The following is a 23,028-nucleotide window of genomic DNA, read 5'->3' as shown; positions in this document are numbered from 1 at the left end:
ACAGTTCATCACCCAATCAATGCAGCCCTAACTTTTTAAGTATAGAGTGGCATCTCAACCACATATCTGATGGTTACAGCTCTGTTATTTACCTATGCTTACATCTTTAATGTATACTAGAGGAGCCAGGTGACTATGAATGGATATTTAGTGTATGAGCACTTTTATAGACATATATTAAAAAATAAAATTGCACGCCAGTTACTGATAAATCGCAATACTCTCCGTGCAAATCATCTTTTTTTTAAGTTTGATTTTATTGAGGAAAAAACTGGAGAAATACAGCAAAAAAATGAATATAGCATATCCTATTTGACATTGAAGTGGAGAAATATAGTAAAAACTGCGTAAGGATATGACTGTCATGCTGCAAACAAAAGAAAAATACATCATATAAAACAGTAAGAAAAAGGACAAAGGAAAAGAAACAAGGAATAATTAACATATATCAATTAAGAAAAATAACAAGTGTGTAGTAAACTTTGAACACTGTAAGCATAACTATAATAAAATTGAAAAATATGGTAATAAACATTCAGAAGTAAGAACCAACTAAACATCTGGTAATGAAAAGGCAAAGGGAGAAAATTAAGGTGGTTTCCGTACATCATCATCCGTACATCATCTGATACATATTTAGAAGCAACAATTGAAGAGGCACTTACAGATAAATAATGTGTTAAGGGAAGCCAGAGGAGATCCCTTTTGAATGCTAGTGAAATGGGAGATACATAGTTAGTGTCAAGCCGATGATGGAAGCAAACAGCATTCTACCAGGATCTCAAAGTGACTTTATCAGCTTGTTTCCCATTCGGGGTTATTAGATGAAATGCAATATCTAATAATAGATCTAAAAGTTTAAAACTTAGTGGTAATTGAGGCCATTGAGGAGATAAGGTACCCAGAAATACATTTGTGATGGAAAAGGGGATCTGAACTTTAAAAATTATCTCAATTTGGGACCAAACCGATTGCCAAAATTGGAGGATGGAGAGACATTCAAACAACATATGTTTTAGGTCTGCAGCAGGGCAAGAACAAGACCAACAGGAAGAAGGCGTTTCTGATGAAAAGGATGCTAGTGATACTGGGGAATATAGTACCCAATGATAAATGAAAAAAAGGGTTTGTGTGGTATTAGCAGCCCGAGAGGTTTTCTGAAGTTTGGACCATAATTTATACCATGTATTAGTTGACCATTCTTGTGAAAATGTCATGATTTTTGCCGATCTTTGGGAAGATGTATTGTTTTGTAAATAATGGATGCCGAGGGGGAATTATCCAATATAGGGGATAGATTTCTGTAATTTACAGGAAAGTTAATGTTGCCTGGTATATTATGGAGAAATTGGATAAGAAAAGAATAAAGAAGATTATATTGCGATCTAGATGTCGAGGGTAAAGAAAATTGAGATTGAAGATCAGAGAAAGTGAGGGGTTGGGAGTTAAATATAAGCTGAGAAATCCACTTTAAACCTCTAGAATGCCAGGATTTCCATTATATAGAACAATTACGGACCCTTAACAATTTATTATGCCAAATAGGTAATTGATAAAGGGAACTAGTAGAGGGATACGATAAAGATCGGACAGGAGAACACATGAAAGCAGTGGTGGAAGAAAATAATAAAAATTCCTGAAAATCGATAGGGGCAATAAAAGATTTCTATAACACAAAGAATGGGGGAGGGTCCAAGGGAACCAGTTTAAAGACCTGCAAGGAAAAGATTCCCCTAAATAATTAAATATCGACACAAACAAATCCTTGGGTCTGTACTTTACAAAACTAAGCGCAGCAAGTAACGGACTGGAGTCTCACAGGAACCTTATGTGGGAGAAATCCCTGTCAGGACGAATACCCTCACCCACCGAAGGTGGCATGCTTCATCTGGGTACCTCCTCTTGGTGGGAAAGCCTGGTTCCACCAAGGGCTACAACCTCTTCTCTGAGAAGAGGGAGCTCAGGGATATTTTAAATGGACCTTACCTAGGAGGGATATACTAAATCCCACAGACAAGAGATGCTCAGAAAGAAATGGTGAGGACGCAGCGCAAAATAATAGAACTTGTGAGGTAATAAAAGAATTTTCCAAAGAGGATATAAAGGGAGATCAGTAGATATCCAACGAGCAGCTAGTTTTAATGAAAATGCGGAATGATACGTTTTAAAATCAAGAAATCTAAGACCTCCGTTAGGTCTATCTTTCTTTAAAGACGAAAGGCTATACAAGATGGTTTACCCTTCCATAGGAATTTTATCCAAGTGGAGTTAATTTTCTTAAAATGATACTCAGGAATGTGATTAGGGATCAAAGAGATAGTATATATTATTAGAGGGTAGAGCATCATCTTAATTGAGTCCAAGCGACCCCACCAAGAAAAGGGGGTGCCTATGACTAATAGTATCATTTAATTTTTTTGTAATATAATCGAAATTTAGCTTTAATGTTTCAGGTATTAAAGGTGCAAACCACAAGCCTAAATATTTGATTAATTAGTTGCCAAGAAAACCCAACATGTTTTTGACACAAGATGTTCAAAGGCAAAATTTCACATATGTCAGCATTTAATGAAATGAAAAAGAGGCTACTTGCTAAAGAAAGGTAGTGAGAGTAGTTTTGGGATTGGAACAATATAGAAGAATGTCATCCGCATAGACTGACATTTTAACTTGATAGGAGCCAAAATGGAACCCTGTAATGCGGTCATCCTGTCGAATCTTAGTTAAAAAAGGTTCCAATGCCATAACAAATAATAAGGGAGACAAAGGGCAACTCTGTCTTACCCCCCTGCGTAATGGGAAATAAACAGATGTTTTACCGTTGATGAAAATTGAAGCATGGGGACCTGAATACAATAAAGAAATTAAAGCAATGAATTTGGGAGGGAAGACAGCCCACTTCAAAGCATGAAAAATAACATCCCAACCAATCCTATTAAACGCTTTTTCAGCATCTAAGGTGATCGCGGCAATCGGATGATCCAAGGAAGAAGACTTGCTTAGAGCATTAAAAAAAAACAGAGAATTGTCAGAAGGAAGTCTCCCTTTAACGAAACCTGATTGTTCAGGGCCAATAAGATCAGGCAGAATAGGATCAATATTGAGAGCAAAAATCTAAGCAAAACACGTATAATCTGTGTTAACTAAAGAGATAGGCTGATAGTTCTTACATAGAGAATGGTCCTTATCCTTCTTAGGAATTAATCGGATCAACGCTTCCTGAAATGAGCCCCGAGAAGATCCTTCATCAGAGAAAGAGTGGAATAAAAGTAAGAGATTAGGTAAAAGAATTTTCTCAAAATGATTATAAAATTCAATGGTAAAACCATCTGGTCCGGGCGTCTTCGCACGACGTAACATTGAGATGGCATGGGATATATCTGCTAAAGAAATATCTACTCCTAAAGACTCAAAATCAATGTGATTAGAAGGCGGAGAGGGGATGGAATGAAAGTAGGTAAGAAGATCAGATTGATCTGGTTATGATTCAGGAATATATAGGCTCTTGTAAAAGGAAGCAAATTCATTCACAATATCTTCATCCTTAAAGACTCTATTCTTGTTCTTCCCTTTCTTACTTTCAAGTAGTTAGCTAGTAATTTCCCCATTTTGTTTTGGCCTCCATAATAACGAGAGCTACTTTTCAATTGGTAGTTGGAAGCAGCTTCCGTAGATAATTTATTAAAAGTGAGTTTAGCCTCGATAAGGTTTGGTTTTTCTAAAAAGACTCATTATTAGAATGATTTTATGTATATTCTAATTGTTTAATTTTTTTAAGGTGCGGTGTTAAAGGAATCCCATACCATAACAAAGGGAGAGTCCGGGGAATTGTTAATAGTAAAACATTCAGAGGCAAAGGAGTTGAATTTTTGATAGAAATTAGGGTCAAGGAGTAGGGAATTGTTGAAATGCCATCTGCCCAGGTGAGGTGAAAATGGGATGAGATGAATATCAACAAGTACGGGGGCGTGGTCTGAGATTAGGATTTAACCAATTTCAGATTGAATGGCATGTTGGGCTAAGGATTTGCTGAGGAAAAGGAAATCAATACAAGATTGTGAATGATTCGGGGCCGAACTAAAAACTATATTCTCTAAGGCCAGGGCAAAGATGCCAAATGTCAACAAACGCATTCTGTCGTACTGTGGAAGTAAATTGTGAATGCATTTTAGAGGGGACAAACTTAACTCTAAAGTTCCTATCTAAAATGGGATCAAGAATTTGGTTACAGTCACCACCAAATATAATGTATTCCTCATCAAATGTACGTAATTTTTAGAAACATTAATCCAGAAAACCTTATCGACCGAAGTAGGGGCGTATACATTACAAATAAATAAAGGAATCTTATCTATAAGAATGTAAACAATAACCCAACGACCTTCAGTATCAGCTTCCTGATGAACAACTGAAACATGCAATTTTTTTCTGACATAAAATCAAAACCCCATTTTTCTTATTTAAAGTCTGAGAGCTAAACACATGACCTAGCCAGCATCTTTTCAACATGGAAGCTTCATCATCTGAGATGTGAGATGCTTGGAGTAAAGCAATATTGTTTTTTAGTTTTGCTAGATGGGACAGCACCCGTTGCCTTTTAATAGGATTGTTCAATCCTTTAATGTTCCAGGTAGTGACCCGAAATGTAATTTAATGAAAAAAGTATGAACAAACATTATGCTTAATAGAAAATTAATGAGAGTTGTTTAAAAAATAAATAAGAAGAAAAGGCGAGAGAAATTAAGCGAATGTGTTAGAAAATTACAAGGACTTAAAAAATGAGAGGATAGAAAATAAAAAATAAAAGAGAGAAAAAAGAATGAAGAAGGGGCAACACAAGAGTAAGCCGATAAAGAATGGAAAAGATAAAGAACAAAGAGAAGGTACAAGTCATACAAATGACAACTAAAAGACATCCCTACAAATATGACACGAAATGGGGGTGACTACACCAGAAGACGTCGATGACCGGGCCAGAGCTCCACCGAATAATAGAGGAACCACAGTCAGAACTTTGACATAGATGGGGAACGAAAAATTTAATGGATTGTAGGAACAAAACACCTATACGCATAAGGAGAAAAAACATAACAAAAAAAATCGACAAGCACACTAGAAAAAGTGACAAGAGAAAAATACATAAAACGACAAAGTGCTAGAACATTACGAGAAAACAAGTGAAATAACACTCAATGTATAACCAGAACAGCAAAGCATCTACACAGGGTGGAGCAAAAAAGAGCACTAATGATGTAAGTTTGAAGTGTCCATGACATCGGCTCCATGAAGACGAAATAATTCTTGTAGCACCGCTGGCTCCTCAAAAGTTGTAGTCTTTTCTTTATATGTCACTTTGAAAATGCAAGGATGTAAAAGACCAAATCTGGCATGGATAGCACGAAGTTGAGGACGCAGATCCAGGTATTTTTTCTGACGGTCTGCTGTGATTTTAGCTACATCTTGAGAGAAAAATAGACTATGTCCTTCCCACCAAATGTGCTTTTTGGACTTGACGGCAGACAGAACTAGAAAGTCAGTGTATTGCAGGAATACAATGATGAATATGATGACACCACGAGGTTTCACAGAAGTTTTAGGCCCATGTCTCTGTGTTCTTTGAATGTTCAGAGGAGGAGAAGTATCTAAGTCTAAGAGTTTAAGCAAAAATTACTGAAAAAAGGCGGTTGGATTGGAACCCTCAATATTTTTAGGGAGACCATAAATTCTGAGATTATTCCTGCAATTTCGATTTTCTTAGTTCTCAGCTTGTTTTTTAAGTAGTGAGACTTCAGATTCTAGAGAAGAAATATGGGAACACGAGACTTGAAGGGATTCGTGAGTCTAATGCAGAACCATTTGTCATTCACAAATTGTAAAGTCTTGTTAGTTTTCTCTAAGAAAGTTTTTAAAGCACAGATTTCCTCAAGAATTAGATTCATGTAGGTTGAGGAAGAGTTCACTGGACAAGAAGGATTTTTTTGGGCAGTTTGTTAGAAATCACAAGTAATTTGCTTGAGGACTGTGTTTTAGGAATGGTGCCTGTTGAATGATCAGGTTTCTTAGAAAAAGAGTCATCCATTTTGTTGAAGTTGGAGTCTGAGTCTGAGCATGCAGTGGCCTTGGAAGAAGCAGTGAGTTTAAGGTTCTTCAATCTCCCCATATAGGGAGGGTGGAGTTTAGTAAGTAAAAACTGAAACTAAACTAGTAAAGGTTTACTCTTCAATAATAGGGTTACTGTATGATAAAGAAGCAAGATGAAATGGCCAAATAAAGAAGGAATCATAGGCTCTGCAGTTAAGGATGTAGAAGAGTGGCTCAAAGTACTGCAGCGTGGATTCAAAACATTTAAAATGTAAAAGACCTCCCTCTAATGGAACAAGCTGTTATTCAAGAACAGGTTATGAAGCATAACATCAGTAGAAATGGCATAGTGAAGACCATTTATATTGAATGAAAATACATTTAATTTGCGAATCGAGTAGAGCACAAAATGGCGGCTGACTCGGATTAAGCAGGTTATTCCACTCACATGACAGAAATAAAAGTTAAAAGAAGCAGAGTTCCAGCATGCAGAAAGAAATTATCTGTCCATCATAGCAATTCAAAGCATAGGTGTTCCAGAAGTGCAGAAAAAAATAGGCATTATAAGATTTTCAAGCAGAGTGGTGATCGAGACACGGAGGGATGTTTTGAGTGGAAATGAGTCGCGCTGTCAAAGTAGCACAAAATTGATGAAAAACGGCAATTCATTTGCACAAAAACTGACCGCTATGCAAAGGAGCTGGAAACCAAAATCGTTTGAAGAAGGTGAAGGAATTTCCCTCCCGTATAGACAATGCAACGGGAACGGTGGTGCAGAGTGCCGCAGCTATGCCGCCGTCTTTTTTCCGTTTTGGCCACGCCACGGTAAATCATTTTTTAACCCTTTAAAATACCATCTGATAGACAGTGGATCATTTTAAAGCAGGTGCATGTGGGGTGTGTTTTCATTCATAAACTTAGACCGCCAATGGATTTTAGTACTACCTGCTTAGTTCCATTCATGTTGTGTCACTCTGGTGTTCAAATGAGCACCCAGCAGGCTAGTCCTTGACATGATTTCTTACCTACTGTTTCAACAAGCATTGGCAAATCCAATAGCTCCAATGAATCTAATATATCAGACTTTTTGTGTATGAAAGTGGCTGGTATTGATGTGCTAAATGTGAGGGTGGCTGCACACTGTTAAACGGGTGAGTGACTGGGAGCATGGCGGGATGGGGAAGGAAGCAACAGGAGTGGGAGCTAGCCTCCTTTTACCCACGTGACTCTGGCCAGATTTTATATATTTATCCATCCACGCACTCACTAATTCGTTCATTCATCTAATCTTGGACACATTTTCCCATTCACCCACTCAACACTCTGCACAAGTACGCATACACAACTGATGTTCATTTAGGAAGCACTTTCATTTATAAAAGAAAATCTATACCCCTTGGTTTTATCAATGCTTTTTACAAGACGTAAGGAAATGTAGCCTTTTTTCTGTGTGAATGGAACACTGTGAATAATATTTCACTCTGGAAGTTAGAAAGGACACGGTTATTAAAACAGTGTCCCACTTTTAATTGAGTCTGCTGAACGTGTATACTTATTTTCTTAAAAATTTATTTACTACAGTACAATGATCCATTTTCTACACATCTTAAAATGACAACATTCGTTTGATAATTACACTAAACATGAGACAAATAGTTGTTTAATCTGCTACATTATCTGCCTTTTCTGTACCCATACATTGGTCGAGCTACTGCATAATATGGCTTTTGGAACTTAGTAATCACTGCAGTCCTGGCTGTGATTACTTTTTTAACATTTAATTTTTCTGACCAATTTTTGAACATGCCACCGTAATATCACATGACCTACCTGCTGACCTGCTGGTATCTTTTAAAAATACATTGGAAATTTGGAGATCCTGACCGTTTCTATGCAACCCAGCCCAGCGTCTTAAAAACTTCATCACACAGTTTAGTTTAGTGCCTTTGTTTGAAAACTATCCTGGATGAATGACAAGGGAATTAAACATTTACTAAAACAGAGAAAGAACGTGCCTATCCTATTACCTTGCCATTCTTTGGGGTGCCTACTTCTTATCCTCTTTGGGAACATCTGAGATCATTATTGACAGTCAAGCATCCCCTGCCTCGCTCAACCCCTGCAAAAACCTTGCTCCGAAGATCTTTTAAATGGAGGATTACACTTTATGAAACAAGTAGCCTTATGCCACTGCTCTAGTTTCTGAACAGTGGAGTAGCACAGGCCCTTGCAGCCCCTGAGGTGCAGGGATTCCCCAACCCTTAAGTGGCTCCCCAATACTTCAAGGGGTCCCTACTCAACCCAAGGCCAATGATATATGTGAGATATGAGAGACTTGGGGGCCCTCATCACATTCTGCAGGGTGACCCACCGTTTTGTGTCAAGCCACAGCTTCTGACTAAGCCAGATACCCTAAGCAGGGTTCACCTTCTCGCCATTGAGAACGCACAGTTGGTGTTTCCTAATAGGCATCTGGCTCATAGAGCCATCAGTGGAGATTATGGCTGGGCAGCTGTTGCTAATCAGGACTTTTGCTTCCTCTCCTATATCAAAGACACCCACAGCAGTCAAGAGTTCATCCTAGCAAACCCACCAGGAACTGTCGATTCTTTCCTAGGTTCTCTAATTACCTCTGCTGGAAAGCTCAACATTTTTGCATCGATCTCTGGAGTAAGGGTGACCTTGCCATTCAGAGTTGGGTGGGGGCATTACACTCGCTGGTATGAACTGACCTCTTTGTTCAAAGGTTGAGCACTTCACTAGCCACATAGGTCACCCACTTGATGCCCAGTAATCACTCTGAAGATATTGGGTGGTAAAGCTTATCCAGTTCAGACATGTCTGAGGTTTCACATTTTTCACCCGCCGCTCCATGGGAAAATTCTGGACACAAAGACCTGCGCCTCATCATTGGACCTGTCCTGATCGTCCGCCCCTCTTTCCCTTTCTAGCGATTTCTCATGTAGTGGAAACAGTAAGGGACAACATTGTTTATCTTCACCGGATTTGTCTGCTTTCCAGGTGAAGGGTATGAGTTTTAATTATGCATGCACTCTTACAGTATAAATCCTGGCGCCTGCAAAGCCTTTCAATTTCCCTGTGAAAGGCTTTTACATGGCTCTTTCGATATTGGAAAACACTTAGTATCCCCTAGGTTTTGTCCCTCATGCCCTGGGAACTCTTTGTACCTTCAGAGAATGGGTTCTGGTAGGCATGCCAAGGGTAGGAATAGCTTTGAAAGGTAAACATTGTTTACCACAAAAACGTATGCCATTACTCTGCAAGTCAGAACAACGACTTGCTCTATGGTCAGAAGTTGTTGTGAGTTAAAATCCAACACCTTCCTTACTGTTGCACAGACTGGAGTTGGAATAGTAAATTATACTATTCCAACATCCCACAAAACCTGAGAGATTCCAAGAGCTATTGTAAATAACTAGAAAGAGATGGAGAACTAGGTGGGACAACATCTCTAGAGACACCTACAAAGCTGCACTCAAAAGGTGCAACACACAGATCAAAGTAGTCAGGATAGCTGCGACTCGAAGCCTGCTCCAACTCTGACAAAGAACTCTTCGACATCAAATAATTAACTAATCCTACAGCAGTTCCAATACTATCATCCTCTCACAGGTCCTCTGCGAAGCCTTCTCTGGCTTTTTCCACAACAATATTCTCAAGATTTTCACTGACTTTTCACCCTAACCCACCATGGAAGGCATCATCATACAAGCCCCCACCACCACCAGGACCAACAACTTTTAATGAACTGGAGCCCTCTCACCATAGGCAACACTGCCAGAAACATACAGACAATCTATTCAGGGTCCCGGGCTAACCCCTGCCCCCACCACATGTACAATCTGGGAAGCACACTCATCAGCTCTAAGTTCACCACCATTATCAACTCCTCCATCCTCAAGGGAAGCTTCCCGGAGAGTTGGAAACATGCAGAAATCACAGCCCTAATAAAGACATCCTTGGCCAAACCGAAATATCTCAGATATTACAGACCTATCTTGCTCCTCCCTTTCTTGGCCAAAGTCCTGGAGAAAGAGATCAACAAGCCCAAATTAAACTGCATAACCTGCTGGACTCCACCCAGTCAGTGTTCTGCAGCAACCACAGCATGGAAACTGCCCGCCTGGCAGCAACAGACAAATTCGGACCATCACGGACAGAGGAGAGATGACCGCTCTCCTGGACTCAGGAGTTCAAGGGGCTGCCCTGAGTTGGATTGCCTTTCCAACAGGACCCAGGGAGTCAGACTTTCCACCTTCCCCTCTGAACACAAGAAGCTCGACTGCAAAGTACCCAAAGGCTCCTCCCTCCTCCCAACCCTGCTTAATGTGTACATGGCACCCATCGTCTGAATCATAAGAGCACATAGCATTAACTTTGTCTCATTTGCTGATGATACTAAACTCATCCTCTCCCTCACTAACACTGGCAACAACAACAGAACCAATTTCATCTCCTGTATGTCCAACATGGCCAACTGTATGCCAGCGAAATGCCTTAAACTCAACACAGACAAAACCGAGATCCTGATTTTCGGAAACCAGAGCTCCCCCTGGGACTCCTCCTGATGGCCACTCCACTTTGGTTCCACGCCCACCCCACAGACCACGTCAGAAACCTTGGCATTATCCTTGACAACAAACTCATAATGAACAAACAGGTAAATGGAGAGATCACAGCCTGTTGCCCAATCGGGCCGGACTGGGTACCAAAATCGGCCGCCGGGTTGGGGGTACAGCTGAGCTATTTGCCAGGGCCAGTTTTGGCCGATTTTGTTACAGGGGCCGATTTTGTAGCTATGCTGTTAAAACGGCCCTGTAACAAAAACAGTCCCCCGGGGCCCAAAACCGCCCCCCACCCTGGTGGCCCACCGGGAAATGCCCGATGCCCGCTCCTGCCAGTCCGGCCCTGTGCCTCATCTTCAGAATGCTTTGCAAGATTTTTAAATTGCTCCTCGAGCACACAAGGCGCATAGTCACATAGGCGGTCATAACCAGCAGGGTCAACTATGGCTACATACTCTACGTTGGCTTATCCAACCAGCTCAGGCAAAGATTTCAAACCATCCAAATCACCGCCACCAGACCCATCCTAGACGTCCCCAGAAGAGCTCACATCACTCCCTACCTCAATGAGCTATACTGGGTACCCATCCAGAAACATTGCATATTCAAGCTCCTATCCACACCTACAAAGCCCTCCACAACATTGAACCAGCATACCTCAACAATAGCAATAAACATCAACTCTACCAACCTTCCAGACAGCTACGCTCCTCCTCTCTCTACCTCGTACGAGTCCTCCGCATCCACAGAAGTAGGTCCGGAGGGAGTGCCTTCTCCTTCATCTTCACCAAGAACTAGATTGTACTTCCTTAACACATCAGGATTGCTACTCCAGTTCTCAATATCTGCAAGAAACTGAAGACCTGGCTGTTCAACTAGGAGCACCGTCTGGCCTACGTTCTTGCTCCAGCACCTGGATTCTCTCACAGGTGACAAGCTGCGCCATGCAAATCGATATAACATTACACAACACAACACAAAACAACAATTCTCACTCAACATCTCTCAAATCAGCGAAATCACAACGAATCCCCTTTTCAACCTTTTTCGGGATTTCGGAAGCCCACCTGGGAGCACAGTGCAGGTAAGACGGCTTTGGAACCCCGTTAGCAGAAAGAAGCACATACAAAACATTATTACAATGCGCCGTGGTATGTAGCAAAAAGGAAACACTAATTAAAAAAATATTTTAATTTTAAAAACCTTTTCTGAAGTTAGAGAATTCGTTTGTACTCATATTATCTCGTTTATTTTGAAGTTGGTGGGTTTCGGTACCATTGAAGTGATAAGCCCATCCATCACCCCACACCCCTCCCATTCCTGATATTATGGCCCCCCAAATATAGTCTATTAAAGTTAACTAAAAGAAATGGTTGTACCTATATGAGATGTGTAATTGGGATTCCATGATGCTTTGGGCTCTGTCAAACCAGAGGGGCACATTTACAAGCCTTTGTGCCGCTTTTGTGTCATTTTTAACATGGGAAAGGTGATGCAAAAGTGGCGCAAGGGGCTTGTAAATCTGCCCCTGAGTGTTTATTTTGCTGTTTGCACTTAACGCCTACTTTCGTGCTCAAGGGAGCCTGCAGTCGAGTAGGTATGTTATCTGTGGTTCTATAAGACATGTCCTATACTCTGCACTATTTACATCCCGTCACTTCTCTAGCCAGTGTTGTGGTTCATGATCTCAATTATTCAAATTGCCGTACCCTCCTCCCAAACCCGCTGAACCCTCACCCTTTCCTCCACGTGCCCACCTGTACACAAGGCAATGATTTTTGTCCGTGGTCCCAAAACGAGGAAGATGTTGCATGCATTGCATATGCCATCATTTACTCTTAATATAATTACAGTTCCATAATATAGAGTGTGAAGTTGCTATGGAAATGTAATCACGTCAACAGTGTACAATAAATGTTTGATACTAGCAATTACCATAATTGTGGCTTTAGTGAATGAAATGTTAGGCTACTGATTTCAGTTTTCTTTGGGTATGCTGCCATTGCGTGTTTATATTCTGAAGTACAACACAACTGCATATGGCCTGAAATTTCGCAGTGACCGCTGCTTTGGGACTGACTGTAAACCATAAAGAGTTGCGGTTTTTTGTATGTGCTTGGAGTAGTAACGGGGCAACGTCGTCGTTGGTGGGGGTAGGAGGCCTATAATGACATGTATCAGCAGGCAATATAGCGTTTCTGTTGGAAAATGTAACTTGCAGTGGCAAAGCCATTAGGTTTAGACTTGTGAGAACTATGATGATTATTCGGGTAAACAAACCAAGGGCGTCGCTATCTGGAGGCAAAAAAATGTCATCTGTAGTGAACAGTTGGGTAGAACGTGCTTTCAGTCTGGTATGATGAGGTGTCTGTTCCTTTCACCTGGCATTTTCAAATACACACAGACAAAAGACACACCGCTCTCTTCTCTCTGTTTTGAAGGTTTTAAGAAATGTTGGCTAGTTTGACAAATATTGTCTTTTACGGAGTCCTAATGCACTGACCCTTAACCCCCCTCATGCCTGCTTCTCATATAAAGTATTTTCACAAGATACTCCAGCGTGATTGTTGGGAAATCTGAAGTTCAAATCCCCATCGCCCTCCAACCCCTCAGTCTTACTGACCAAGCTACGCCCCTGAAGCAAAGGTGCAATATACAATAAAAGGCTAAGAGTAATGATACTACCATCTCAAAGTGGCGTGTATCTGCAAAATAAATGTAAAAACTAACCATTTCAAAAATAATGAAAGCAGAGCTGGGCCCACGAGCAGTGGTGTTGTGGTAGACTACTTTTCAAGTGGATATGCACTTGTGCACTGCAAAACATCGTCACTCACAGTGATAAGAGCCAATGGGTTGATCCATTGCCCCATGCTATATATGTGGGAGAAAGCAAAATGGGAATAAATAACACTTCAGCAGACTGAGTGAAATGACTCTCTCCTTTTAAGTACTCCCCTGTGCATCCTTCCACTTGTTCACACACAGACAGAACTCTTTCTCACCAAAAACAGGGACATGTTTCTTCCGTACTTCAGCGCCATGTTCAAGATTGGGCCTGGACAGTTTTCTTTCAGAGTAATCTTTGACAACATTGCAATACATTCTGGGTGTCCGAATTTGGCCACATAGTAAGAAACGCATATTTTCCTATGTTTTACAGTTACAGGAATGTGCTTAATGCACTAAAGTTGGACATAAGTCTATTATTTGGATCTCTATGTCATCATTCCGAGTTTGTTATAAAAAAAAGTGTTTGCACCGGCACCTGACTTTCACTGTACTTGCAGAAATCCTATGGTATTACACAGTAGAAACTAAAACCTGCACATTTCAACTCGTTGAGCTTCCTCAACAAAGCTTATGTTGTATATTGTATTTTCAGGGCCTCAGGAAACAGCCGTTTAACCTTTCTTTGCATCCATTTGCTATGTTGACTGCTCCACAGGCTGCAAAACACATCTGGAAGCATGGTGAGTATTTGATTGGAGTTACCTACCTGTCCTGCTCCAGTTACTAGCAAATAACTGATTTATTTGCGCCCGTGGTCATAGCCCAATTGCACACAAGAGGGCAGGATCATTACAACATCAAATATACAATAGGAAGTTAACAGTTCAAAAAGTTAAAGTATGCTGCCCAAATGTAATAAAAATGAATCGTATTCATAATTTAAAAATAGGATGAGAAATGCAAAGCTAATTTAGAGTTAAAACGAAGGTCCTTGCTCCCACGGGAAGCAGGAATGACTCCCTTTTATCTTCGGAAATGCTTAATAACCCTTGGGGAATGGGCCTCAGTGAGCCACGAAGGACCATCGCATATTTCCTGTGCAGAAAGGGGGGCAGGACAGTGGATAGAGGCTCCCCGGTTCTGACAGCAGTAGTGAGTAATGCCTTCTCACCTAATGTGTCCCCAGCCCTGGGGACACATTGAGGGCAGGTCAGTTGTATTGTGGGAGTACAGCTCAGTAGACCAGGATGGTGAAGAGCAGAGAAGAGCAAGAGGAGCAATGAAGCACGTGGTGGGCGGAAACGCCCATCACACGAGCAGGCTAAGTAATGGAAGACTCCTCTTTACCAGTGGAGTTTCATTTTCAGTTTTCCCTTTCTGTGGTATAATGAGCCAGGAGAAGCTTCCAGTTCTCGTTTGCAAGATCCACAGTGTTCTCAGAAATCTGTAGCGCCTCCTTTTGAAAGAACATCAACTGATCATACAAAGAACATTATACATGCAACTTATATAGAACCCAGTTGAATATTTTTACTTTTGTATTGAAACAAAATAAAACATTGTATGCCATGTTTTTTTGGGACAAGATCTCAGATTGCAAAAGGCTGCGCAGAACAAGAATACGATTGGATCTTCAGCAAGAAGTGCAAGTGGCAACGATGGAGAAGGAAGAGAAACCTCTTCAGAAACAGAAAACGCAGAACAGGTATAACTAAGTGATAGTGTGTTGCAGTTTGTCACAGCCTTAAACAATAAAATCCACACTTACGAAACACAACCTTCAGAGAAGTCATCATGCTTTCTCAGATGTCATCCTCTTCTTACTGGGTCGGGGGACCACTGGTAATGTGTCATATAGTTAGTTATTTCATACATCTAATTCAGTGGGCTCTTTCCATCTCCAACATTTCCTGTGTGTGCTGACTCTGGCAAAGGCTCCACTTTGATTCAGTTACTGGATGGTTCCTCTCCTGTATGACTGTAGTCTGGTTGTGCTCTCACTAAATAGGATTACATTTATCTGCTGCCTGTAGGTTTTATACTGGCGACGAGGATAGGAGTGAGGAGTATTTGTGACATGTCATCAGAAGAAATGGGTATGAACCCAAATCGACTCTGAATGAAGATATTGTGGAGGCACTGAGACCCAAAAATAAGCTATTAAAGGACTTCATAGGACTAGAAGAACACTAAGGTTCATACCAAGATTTGTTGCTGAAACTTGAGGAAGTTGTTAGAGAAAAATACATTATTTGTGCTGGATGAATTGTGCAAGGGGCTATGCCTTGCGAGATGACAAGTGCTCCTGCTTTAAAACTGTTCAATCTCATTTAAAATCAATAATAATGACTGATGCCAGAATGTATGTCTTGTGGGAGTTTTGTTACAAGATAATGCTGGAGAATTGGAAGCAGGTGCTCATGAGTTGTGATCTTTGGTGGATGTGGAGCATTTGTACTCAACCACAGAATGAGACGCTGGCCTAGTATTGGGGCATGGAGCTCTATCTTAATATGTGTAGAGTACTCCCTTTTCTGCTTACACTGGCCATAAACAACTAGTACACATTCTAACCACAAGAAGTGCTGATTAGGAGAACCCCACGGTTTGTAAAATGGCTGTTTTTCGCGCAGGATTGCAATTTTGATTTGCAATACATGCCTGGCAGTAACAATTAAATAGCAGATCGCTTATTGAGATTGCCTGTGACTAAGGGAGTTGAGAAGTGTGGGGAAAATGAGGAGAATACCAGTGTTGCTTGTATTTTGAAAGTGATGTTGAATGTCTCCAAAGACTAATGCTTGAGGGTTCATGAATCAGATGAATTCTCAAGACAGTGAGCATGAGTGTTTGAGTAAAAGGAGTTAGGAGGAAGGGAACAGTAAGTAACAGGGTTTGATTAACTAATTACGCATTAATATATTGTACAGTTCAATTCCTACTAATCAAGTACGAATGTGCGTTTGGTTCGGACAACATATGTGTCAAGATAGGGGGACTGAGTCCATGCATATAATCAGAATATGTTGGCCCAATTCCTGTCTAGCTCACAGTGTGAAATCTGGACCCCTAAAGCTGATAGGGTACCCGAGGGTGTCTACAACCTCAGAACATGACCGCTCTGACTCCACTGAGGAAATTGTGGAAACAAATCTACCCTTTCTTGGTTACCTTAGGCATGCCCAAGTGAAACACAAGAAAAATATAAATTGGCATTTTAAACATTTATTGAAGCAATTGGATTCTTGTGTAAATACCTGAGCTGCATTTATTAGTAGAATGAAACAACGCATTGTTACAAGCATTACAACAATGGTTAAGAAGATAAATAATTCAACTATTATAATGTTGTTGTTTTTACAGAGTTATATATAGCGCAAACAGATCCCAAACGCATCGGGTATCAGAGCGCTTTACAAGAGCACCAGTTGCATTACACGAGGATACATTCATTTTTGTAAGGCACAGGGAGATTAAGTGATTTGCCCAGAATCACAGCATGTTGTGCGTCCTTGCCGAGACTCCAACCCGGTTCCCCAGATTCCAGGTTGACTGCCCTAGCTGTTAGGCCAACTCCTCTCCCATGTTGCAGTGAATATATGAATGCGTATCATAATGATAACCCTACCTTACACTGACTATACTCCAGATATCGTAGTAAGAAGTGCATTCTGCCAAATGTTAGTCCTGGTCCTTTTTGAAGGTTTATCCCAAAACCTTTTTGCCATTTGCCTCCTATTTTTCTGTTTTTGTTGGCTATAGGACTCTGAGCACTTTACCACTGCTGATCAGTGCTAAAGTGCATATGCTCTCTGTGTAAATTGTGACTATGATTGGTTATCCATGATTTGCATATTTGATTTACTGGTAAGTCCCTATTTAATTGCACTGCATGTGCCAGGGCCTGTAAGTCAAATGCTACTAGTGGGCTTGCAGCACTGATTGAGCCACCTGCATGAATAGCCCTGTAAATCTGTCTCAGGCCTACCACTGTAGTGTCTCCAGGCACAGTTTGCAGCTAACATGTTGACCTGGCAAGTACACCCACTTGCCAGGGACTAACCTTCCCTTTTCTTACATGGAAGGTTCCCCTCAGGTAGACCCAAAGTACTTCCATGGGCAGGGTGTTGTGTATGTGAAAGGTAGGACATGTACTGGTATGTGTCACATGTTCTGATAGTAAAATACTGCCAATTTTGTTTTTCACTTTTGCAAAGCGATCTGTCCCATGCGCTAACATGGGTATTGCTTTGTAACATCTTACAAGTGTAACTTTCCATTGGGACAAGATAGAGAATGGAGTTTAGGCTCTCTGAATTTATTAAAACATCTTTTGGTAAAGGTGGTTTTTAAATTGTGTGTTTGAAAATGCCACTTTTAGAAAATGGGCATTTTCTTGCTTTACCATTCTATGTGTCTCTGACTGTTTGTTTGTTCAGCGTCTCGTTTTGGAGACACAGGAGTTGGGGATGTGCATTCAGTTTAGACATCACAAGGGGGGTTGAGCTGTGATCATGCTGAACCAGGAAGGACAGGACTGTCTTTGGACTGGGCTCAGAGACCATTGCCACAAAGAGACCAATGACAAAATGGGGTATAGATATTGAATTAGATTACTTTAATAACCAAGAGGACCCTGCCAAGAAGAAGAGCAAAAGGCAGTGGCGTACTAAGGGTGCGGTGGGGTGCATTGGTCCACCCCAAGCGGCATGTGTTTTGGGGCCTGCGCCCCTCCCCGCTCTTACCTGCAGCCATCGGGCAGCAAATCCAGGTATCGCCAGCATCCCCTGCTCTGACCTGTGGCCGTCTTGGGGCGGAAAACGCAGATACCACCAAAGCCTGCAAATGGTATATCTACACCACTGGTGGACGAACTGTGTGAGGAGCGCTGCCTTTTCTATGTGAGGTGTGGATTGGACTGCGGTTGCTGCTTCTGTATGTGGTGGAGGAAAAAGACTGACTTTTTTTGTCCTGCTTTGGTATCCTTCTTGTGAAGAATATCCAAGGGCTTGTGTGTGCTGGCCTCCTGTTGGAAGTCTCAGGTATATTAAAGCCTTCAGGAAAGATGCTTGTTGGGTCTAAAAGGAGTCTGCCTGGGCGGAGATCTGGAGAGGCTGGCTGATGTGTGTGGGGTAGGATGGCCTGCAGTGGCTGCCTCTGCCTGGACTAGGAGAAGAACTCAACTGTTCTTCACACTTTTTATTGGGAACCATGTGTTAGGAGCACTTCACCTTTGTGCCAGTGCTTGCTGTTCTCTGTGAAAATATAGCACATGGTGAGCGATTTATTGTTGCTTTCCTGGAATGGGCATGAAGCACTGGTGTTCTCCATGTGGAAATGCCTGAAAATTCACCAGCTCATGGTGACGCGCTGCTGCAAGTTCCAGAGTTCTTAACTCAGCCTTCCACCCACTATAGCTCCAGCTTGTGAGAGCAGGAGAAACCAAGTGTGTCCGCTCATCAGCTGAACGAACTCTGTAGGTGTCCAGGCATTGCCTGGCAAACAGCCACCCAGGATTCCCACAGACGCAGAGGGGGTAAGCTGCATCCACCACAGCGCTGCGCGGAGAGACCGGGGGAGGTCCCTCACACCTGGCCACAGGCATTGTTGAAACTCTGTACCGCCGCTCGAAACCAGAGGAGGTCTCCGATATTGTGGCCAGCAGCTGCTCAGGGACCACAAATATTGTGTTCGTGGGAAGCCTCATCTGCTACTTTTGCCTGCTGCGGACCCAGTGAGGTCTCCCTGCCAACTGTAGCAGTACATGTATTCTTTAGCCCCTACCCCCGTACTGACACATATCTTGGGGCAGTTGTTGGAGTATTGCCCCCGGCACCTATAAAAACATGCCACGACTTCCCCTTTACTTTAAGTTACCGTATGACCCATAGTAGGCACTCAGGTGCCCCTGTGGCATACGGGTTATACATTTATTTACTGGCACTGTTTAGGGAGCATCTATGTGTTTTCTCCCTACCTAATGGCTACATGTATGCCCTGATGTTGTGCTTTACATATGACCCAAAGTGTTTGTGGTCACATGGGTTTTACGTATAAAACTTTTATATAACCTTGTGTGGGTCTCTTTTGTTGTGTGTATAGGGTGTCACTGGTGTGTGTATGTTGCTCAAATGCTTTACACATTGCCTCTTAGATAAGCCTGACTGCTCTGCCAAGCTACCAAGGGGGTGAGCAGGGGTTATCTTGGGTGTGTAACTCCCTTATCCTGACTAGAGTGGTGGGTTCTGCCTGGCTTATGTGCATATACTAGCCAACCAGAAACCCCATTTCTAACACCAGACCTCTTGGAGCAGCCTATCTCCCCATTTACCTGTATGTGTGATGTATAAGGAAGCCAGTCTGATGTAGAGCAGGCAGCCATCCTTTGCAGGATGGTGATGGAAGCCAGCAGGGCTGGCAATCACTCACAGACGAACATCCAGGATAATCAATGGAAGTGCTCCCCTAACAAGCCAAAGCTCAGAAGCAGTTTATATAATCAAAACCAGTTCCATTCGCACTGTGTCTGAGGTCCTTTCCTAATGCTATTATTTTTCTTTCTGAATCAGAGCTATCTCTAAGCGCACAACAAAATACTAGGGCATTGTGCACAGTGTTACTTGCACAGAACAGAATGTACAGTGACATGCTAAAATGCTTACGTAGAAATGTGCGTGTAAGCAGGCAGATCACTTTCTGAGTACGTTGTAATGTACATGCAAAGTATGTTCAAAGTCACTGTCTAAAAAGATTTCAAGTTTAAGCATGAACTTGTAAAATTGAATCTTTTGTGCAGGGGCACTAATGAACCTCACCAAACATGACGTAATAGTGTATAGAGGAGAGCTTTTGGTGGCACCACAGAGCTGGGAAAGAAAATAATAGATCCGACTAGATGTTCCATGATTGTGGGACAGAATGTAGATTGAGCACAGAGTGTTATGACCTGGGATGGACAGCAGTGTAGAAAAAAAGGTGCATATGTGTGTAACATATATCTGAAGTGATTAGTTGCACAGACCAGTTTCATGTCTCCCAATGAGGAGATAGCTAGATCTACTAGAGCATGGGGAAAACACACTAGATGTGTGGTCTTTTCCAATTAAAGGTTACTGGTACAAGGTATCCCATGGTATTACTAGACCATTGTTTGCAGTGGTCTGAAGTCAACTTTGTTAGTTAGGGAACGATGAGTGAGGTCATAAAATGTTTGAGTGAAGTTTTTTCCAGAGAGGGATTACCCAAAGAATTGGTTACAGATAACTTTATTCAGCTTGTATTTAATAAGATGACGCCTTTATTGGGAAAATTAAATATTACACACTCACACACACCTTTTTACCTTCCACAAAGCAACAGCAAGATTGAGAGATGGAATCGACTGATAGCAGAAGAAATTCAATTGGCAATAGACAGTGAAATAAGTTGGAAGGAATCAATTGGCGAATTGTTGTGGCCCTATAGTGGGGCACTCTGCAAAAATGGGGCTACCTTTCTATTTAAGAAAATGAGAGGAAGAAAGGCCTGCACTTTGTTTTGGCTATGGTTATGATCGGTGAGTCTCAGAAATGCAAAATTGAAAACATAAAACTAAGTATGTTTTTGAAGAAATCTGCATTGACAGTTGTTAGTAAACTGTGCTAGTCCACCATTTGTTTGTATTGTTTGCCCAGGATCCCATTAATAAGCAAAAATCCTCCTGTCTTTTTAGCTGTCAGCAAATTAATGTCTGCTTAGCTTCATGTCGCTGCCTCACACCCCCATTTTTTAAGTTCTCTACAGCGATACAATAGCCTAATTACGTGGTTTAATCAATCCCTCTTACCTGGACTGCAGCAGGCTGCTGTTCTCGCTGCTTGATGGAGTACACAGAGGAGTCAGTAATGGCGGCAGTGCTCATCTGCGCAGGGTTCACTTGCTGATCAGTGACAAATATTTCAGTGATTTGTCAAAGTTAGTTTGCGGCCATAATTCGCATCTTGACCTGAGCCTGCATTCTGGCTTGTTTATTTTTTCAAGCTCCAAACTGAATAATCTTTACATTTTTTTTAAATAATAACTGGCCTTGAGAGTACTTTCATTCTTCAAAATGGCTGATAACAGTAACGTTCTAAGGGCCTCATTTATGAGGCAGTGCGTCACTTTTACGCCGCCGGTGCGTCACTTTTTGTGACACATCGGCGGCGTAAAACATGCCTCCTGTTGCGCACTATTTACAAAGTGACGCATCTAAGCAGATGCATCACTTTGTAAACCCCTGCGCTACATTATACCTGCGTCAGGTATAATGTATGCAGAGGGGGCGTTCCCCCGCAAAAAGCCTCATAATAGTGACCCAGTGAAATCTATGAGATTTCACTGCGTCACTTTTAGGACGCTGTTGCGTCAAAATCTTGCGCCTGCCTCACAGCAGGCGTATGACTGACGCAAGCCCTTTCACATGGGGCTTTCCCCATGTGAAAGGACGCATTGCTGGAGTTGCGTCACTTTTGTGACACACTCCAGCAATGCGTCACTTTTGCGCTTACAGATACGTCAGAAATATTGACATATCTGTAATTCCTTGCGCAATGATGCGTCATATTGTAAATATGACGCATCATTGGGGTCGCAAGGAGGTCGCAATGAAAAGTGACGCATCGCTGTTTTCTCGCAGCGATGCGTCACTTTTCATAAATGAGGCCCCAGTTGTTGCAATGCACTCAGCGCCATTTTACGGGTTATACGCAGAGTCTCTAACGTGGCACATTCAATTGAACATCGTTGAAGTCATGATTGTCATAATGATGCGAATTGTACTGCCTGATTGTTTAACCCCTATTAAGTTGTTATATAGATGAACAAATCCCATTACAATTCACCACCAAATAATGAGCCAGTCCGCAAATTAACTTTACCGTAGCACATTCATATTCTTAGCTCATCTTTTCGGTTTCATACTAACAAGGCTATTTATGTGTTTACAACTCGATGTGAATATTATTTTCTTTATCCTTTGAGGTTTAATCTGATTTAAATTTTTGCCTCACACAATTAGATTTACAAATGCTACTTAGATTGTATGATTCATCGCATTTTTAAAACTTGTAAATTGTTTTTAAAAACTCACTGTCCATTCTCACGAGCACTTGTCACTTGCGCCGAGCAGTCTCCCTGATACCCCCTGACACAGCGGATCCTAACGCTGCACCAGGGAATTTCCTCAACCGCCATCGCGGCTCGAAGGCGGAGACACGCCCACGCGTGAGGCCACGCCCACCTCGAAACCGTACTTAAGCGCTGACTGATAGCGCGCCATTCAAACTGTGTTGACCTCTGAGGCGGAAGCCGGAGGACTTTGATCGCATTTTTAAAACTTGTAAATTGTTTTTAAAAACTCACTGTCCATTCTCACGAGCACTTGTCACTTGCGCCGAGTAGTCTCCCTGATACCCCCTGACACAGCGGATCCTAACGCTGCACCAGGGAATTTCCTCAACCGCCATCGCGGCTAGAAGGCGGAGACACGCCCACATGTGAGGCCACGCCCACTTCTCTCTCTACAAATGTGCCTGCCACGCAAGCGCAGTGGACGAGCGCAGCGGGAGCGCAGCGGGAGCGCCGTTTGCGCGCTGAAGGCGCGCCTAAG

General features: G+C 41.9%; 1 protein-coding gene across 1 annotated transcript in view; it reads left to right on the top strand.

Annotated features, from left to right (window-relative positions):
- The window catches only part of C2_1H2orf80 (chromosome 2_1 C2orf80 homolog), a 299,006-nt gene that overhangs the window by 232,457 nt on the left and 43,521 nt on the right, over positions 1-23,028 (top strand). Inside the window, exons 7-8 of the mRNA XM_086955343.1 lie at positions 14,053-14,140; positions 14,987-15,105. Coding sequence (XP_086811469.1) covers positions 14,053-14,140; positions 14,987-15,105 — 207 coding nt within the window. The remainder of the gene's footprint in view (positions 1-14,052; positions 14,141-14,986; positions 15,106-23,028) is intronic.

The sequence above is a fragment of the Lissotriton vulgaris genome, chromosome 2_1 (assembly GCF_964263255.1).
Source record: "Lissotriton vulgaris chromosome 2_1, aLisVul1.2, whole genome shotgun sequence".
Classification (NCBI taxonomy): Eukaryota; Metazoa; Chordata; class Amphibia; order Caudata; family Salamandridae; genus Lissotriton; species Lissotriton vulgaris.
The sequence above is the reverse complement of the archived record's forward strand: the minus strand, read 5'-3'. Positions and strand labels throughout refer to the sequence as shown.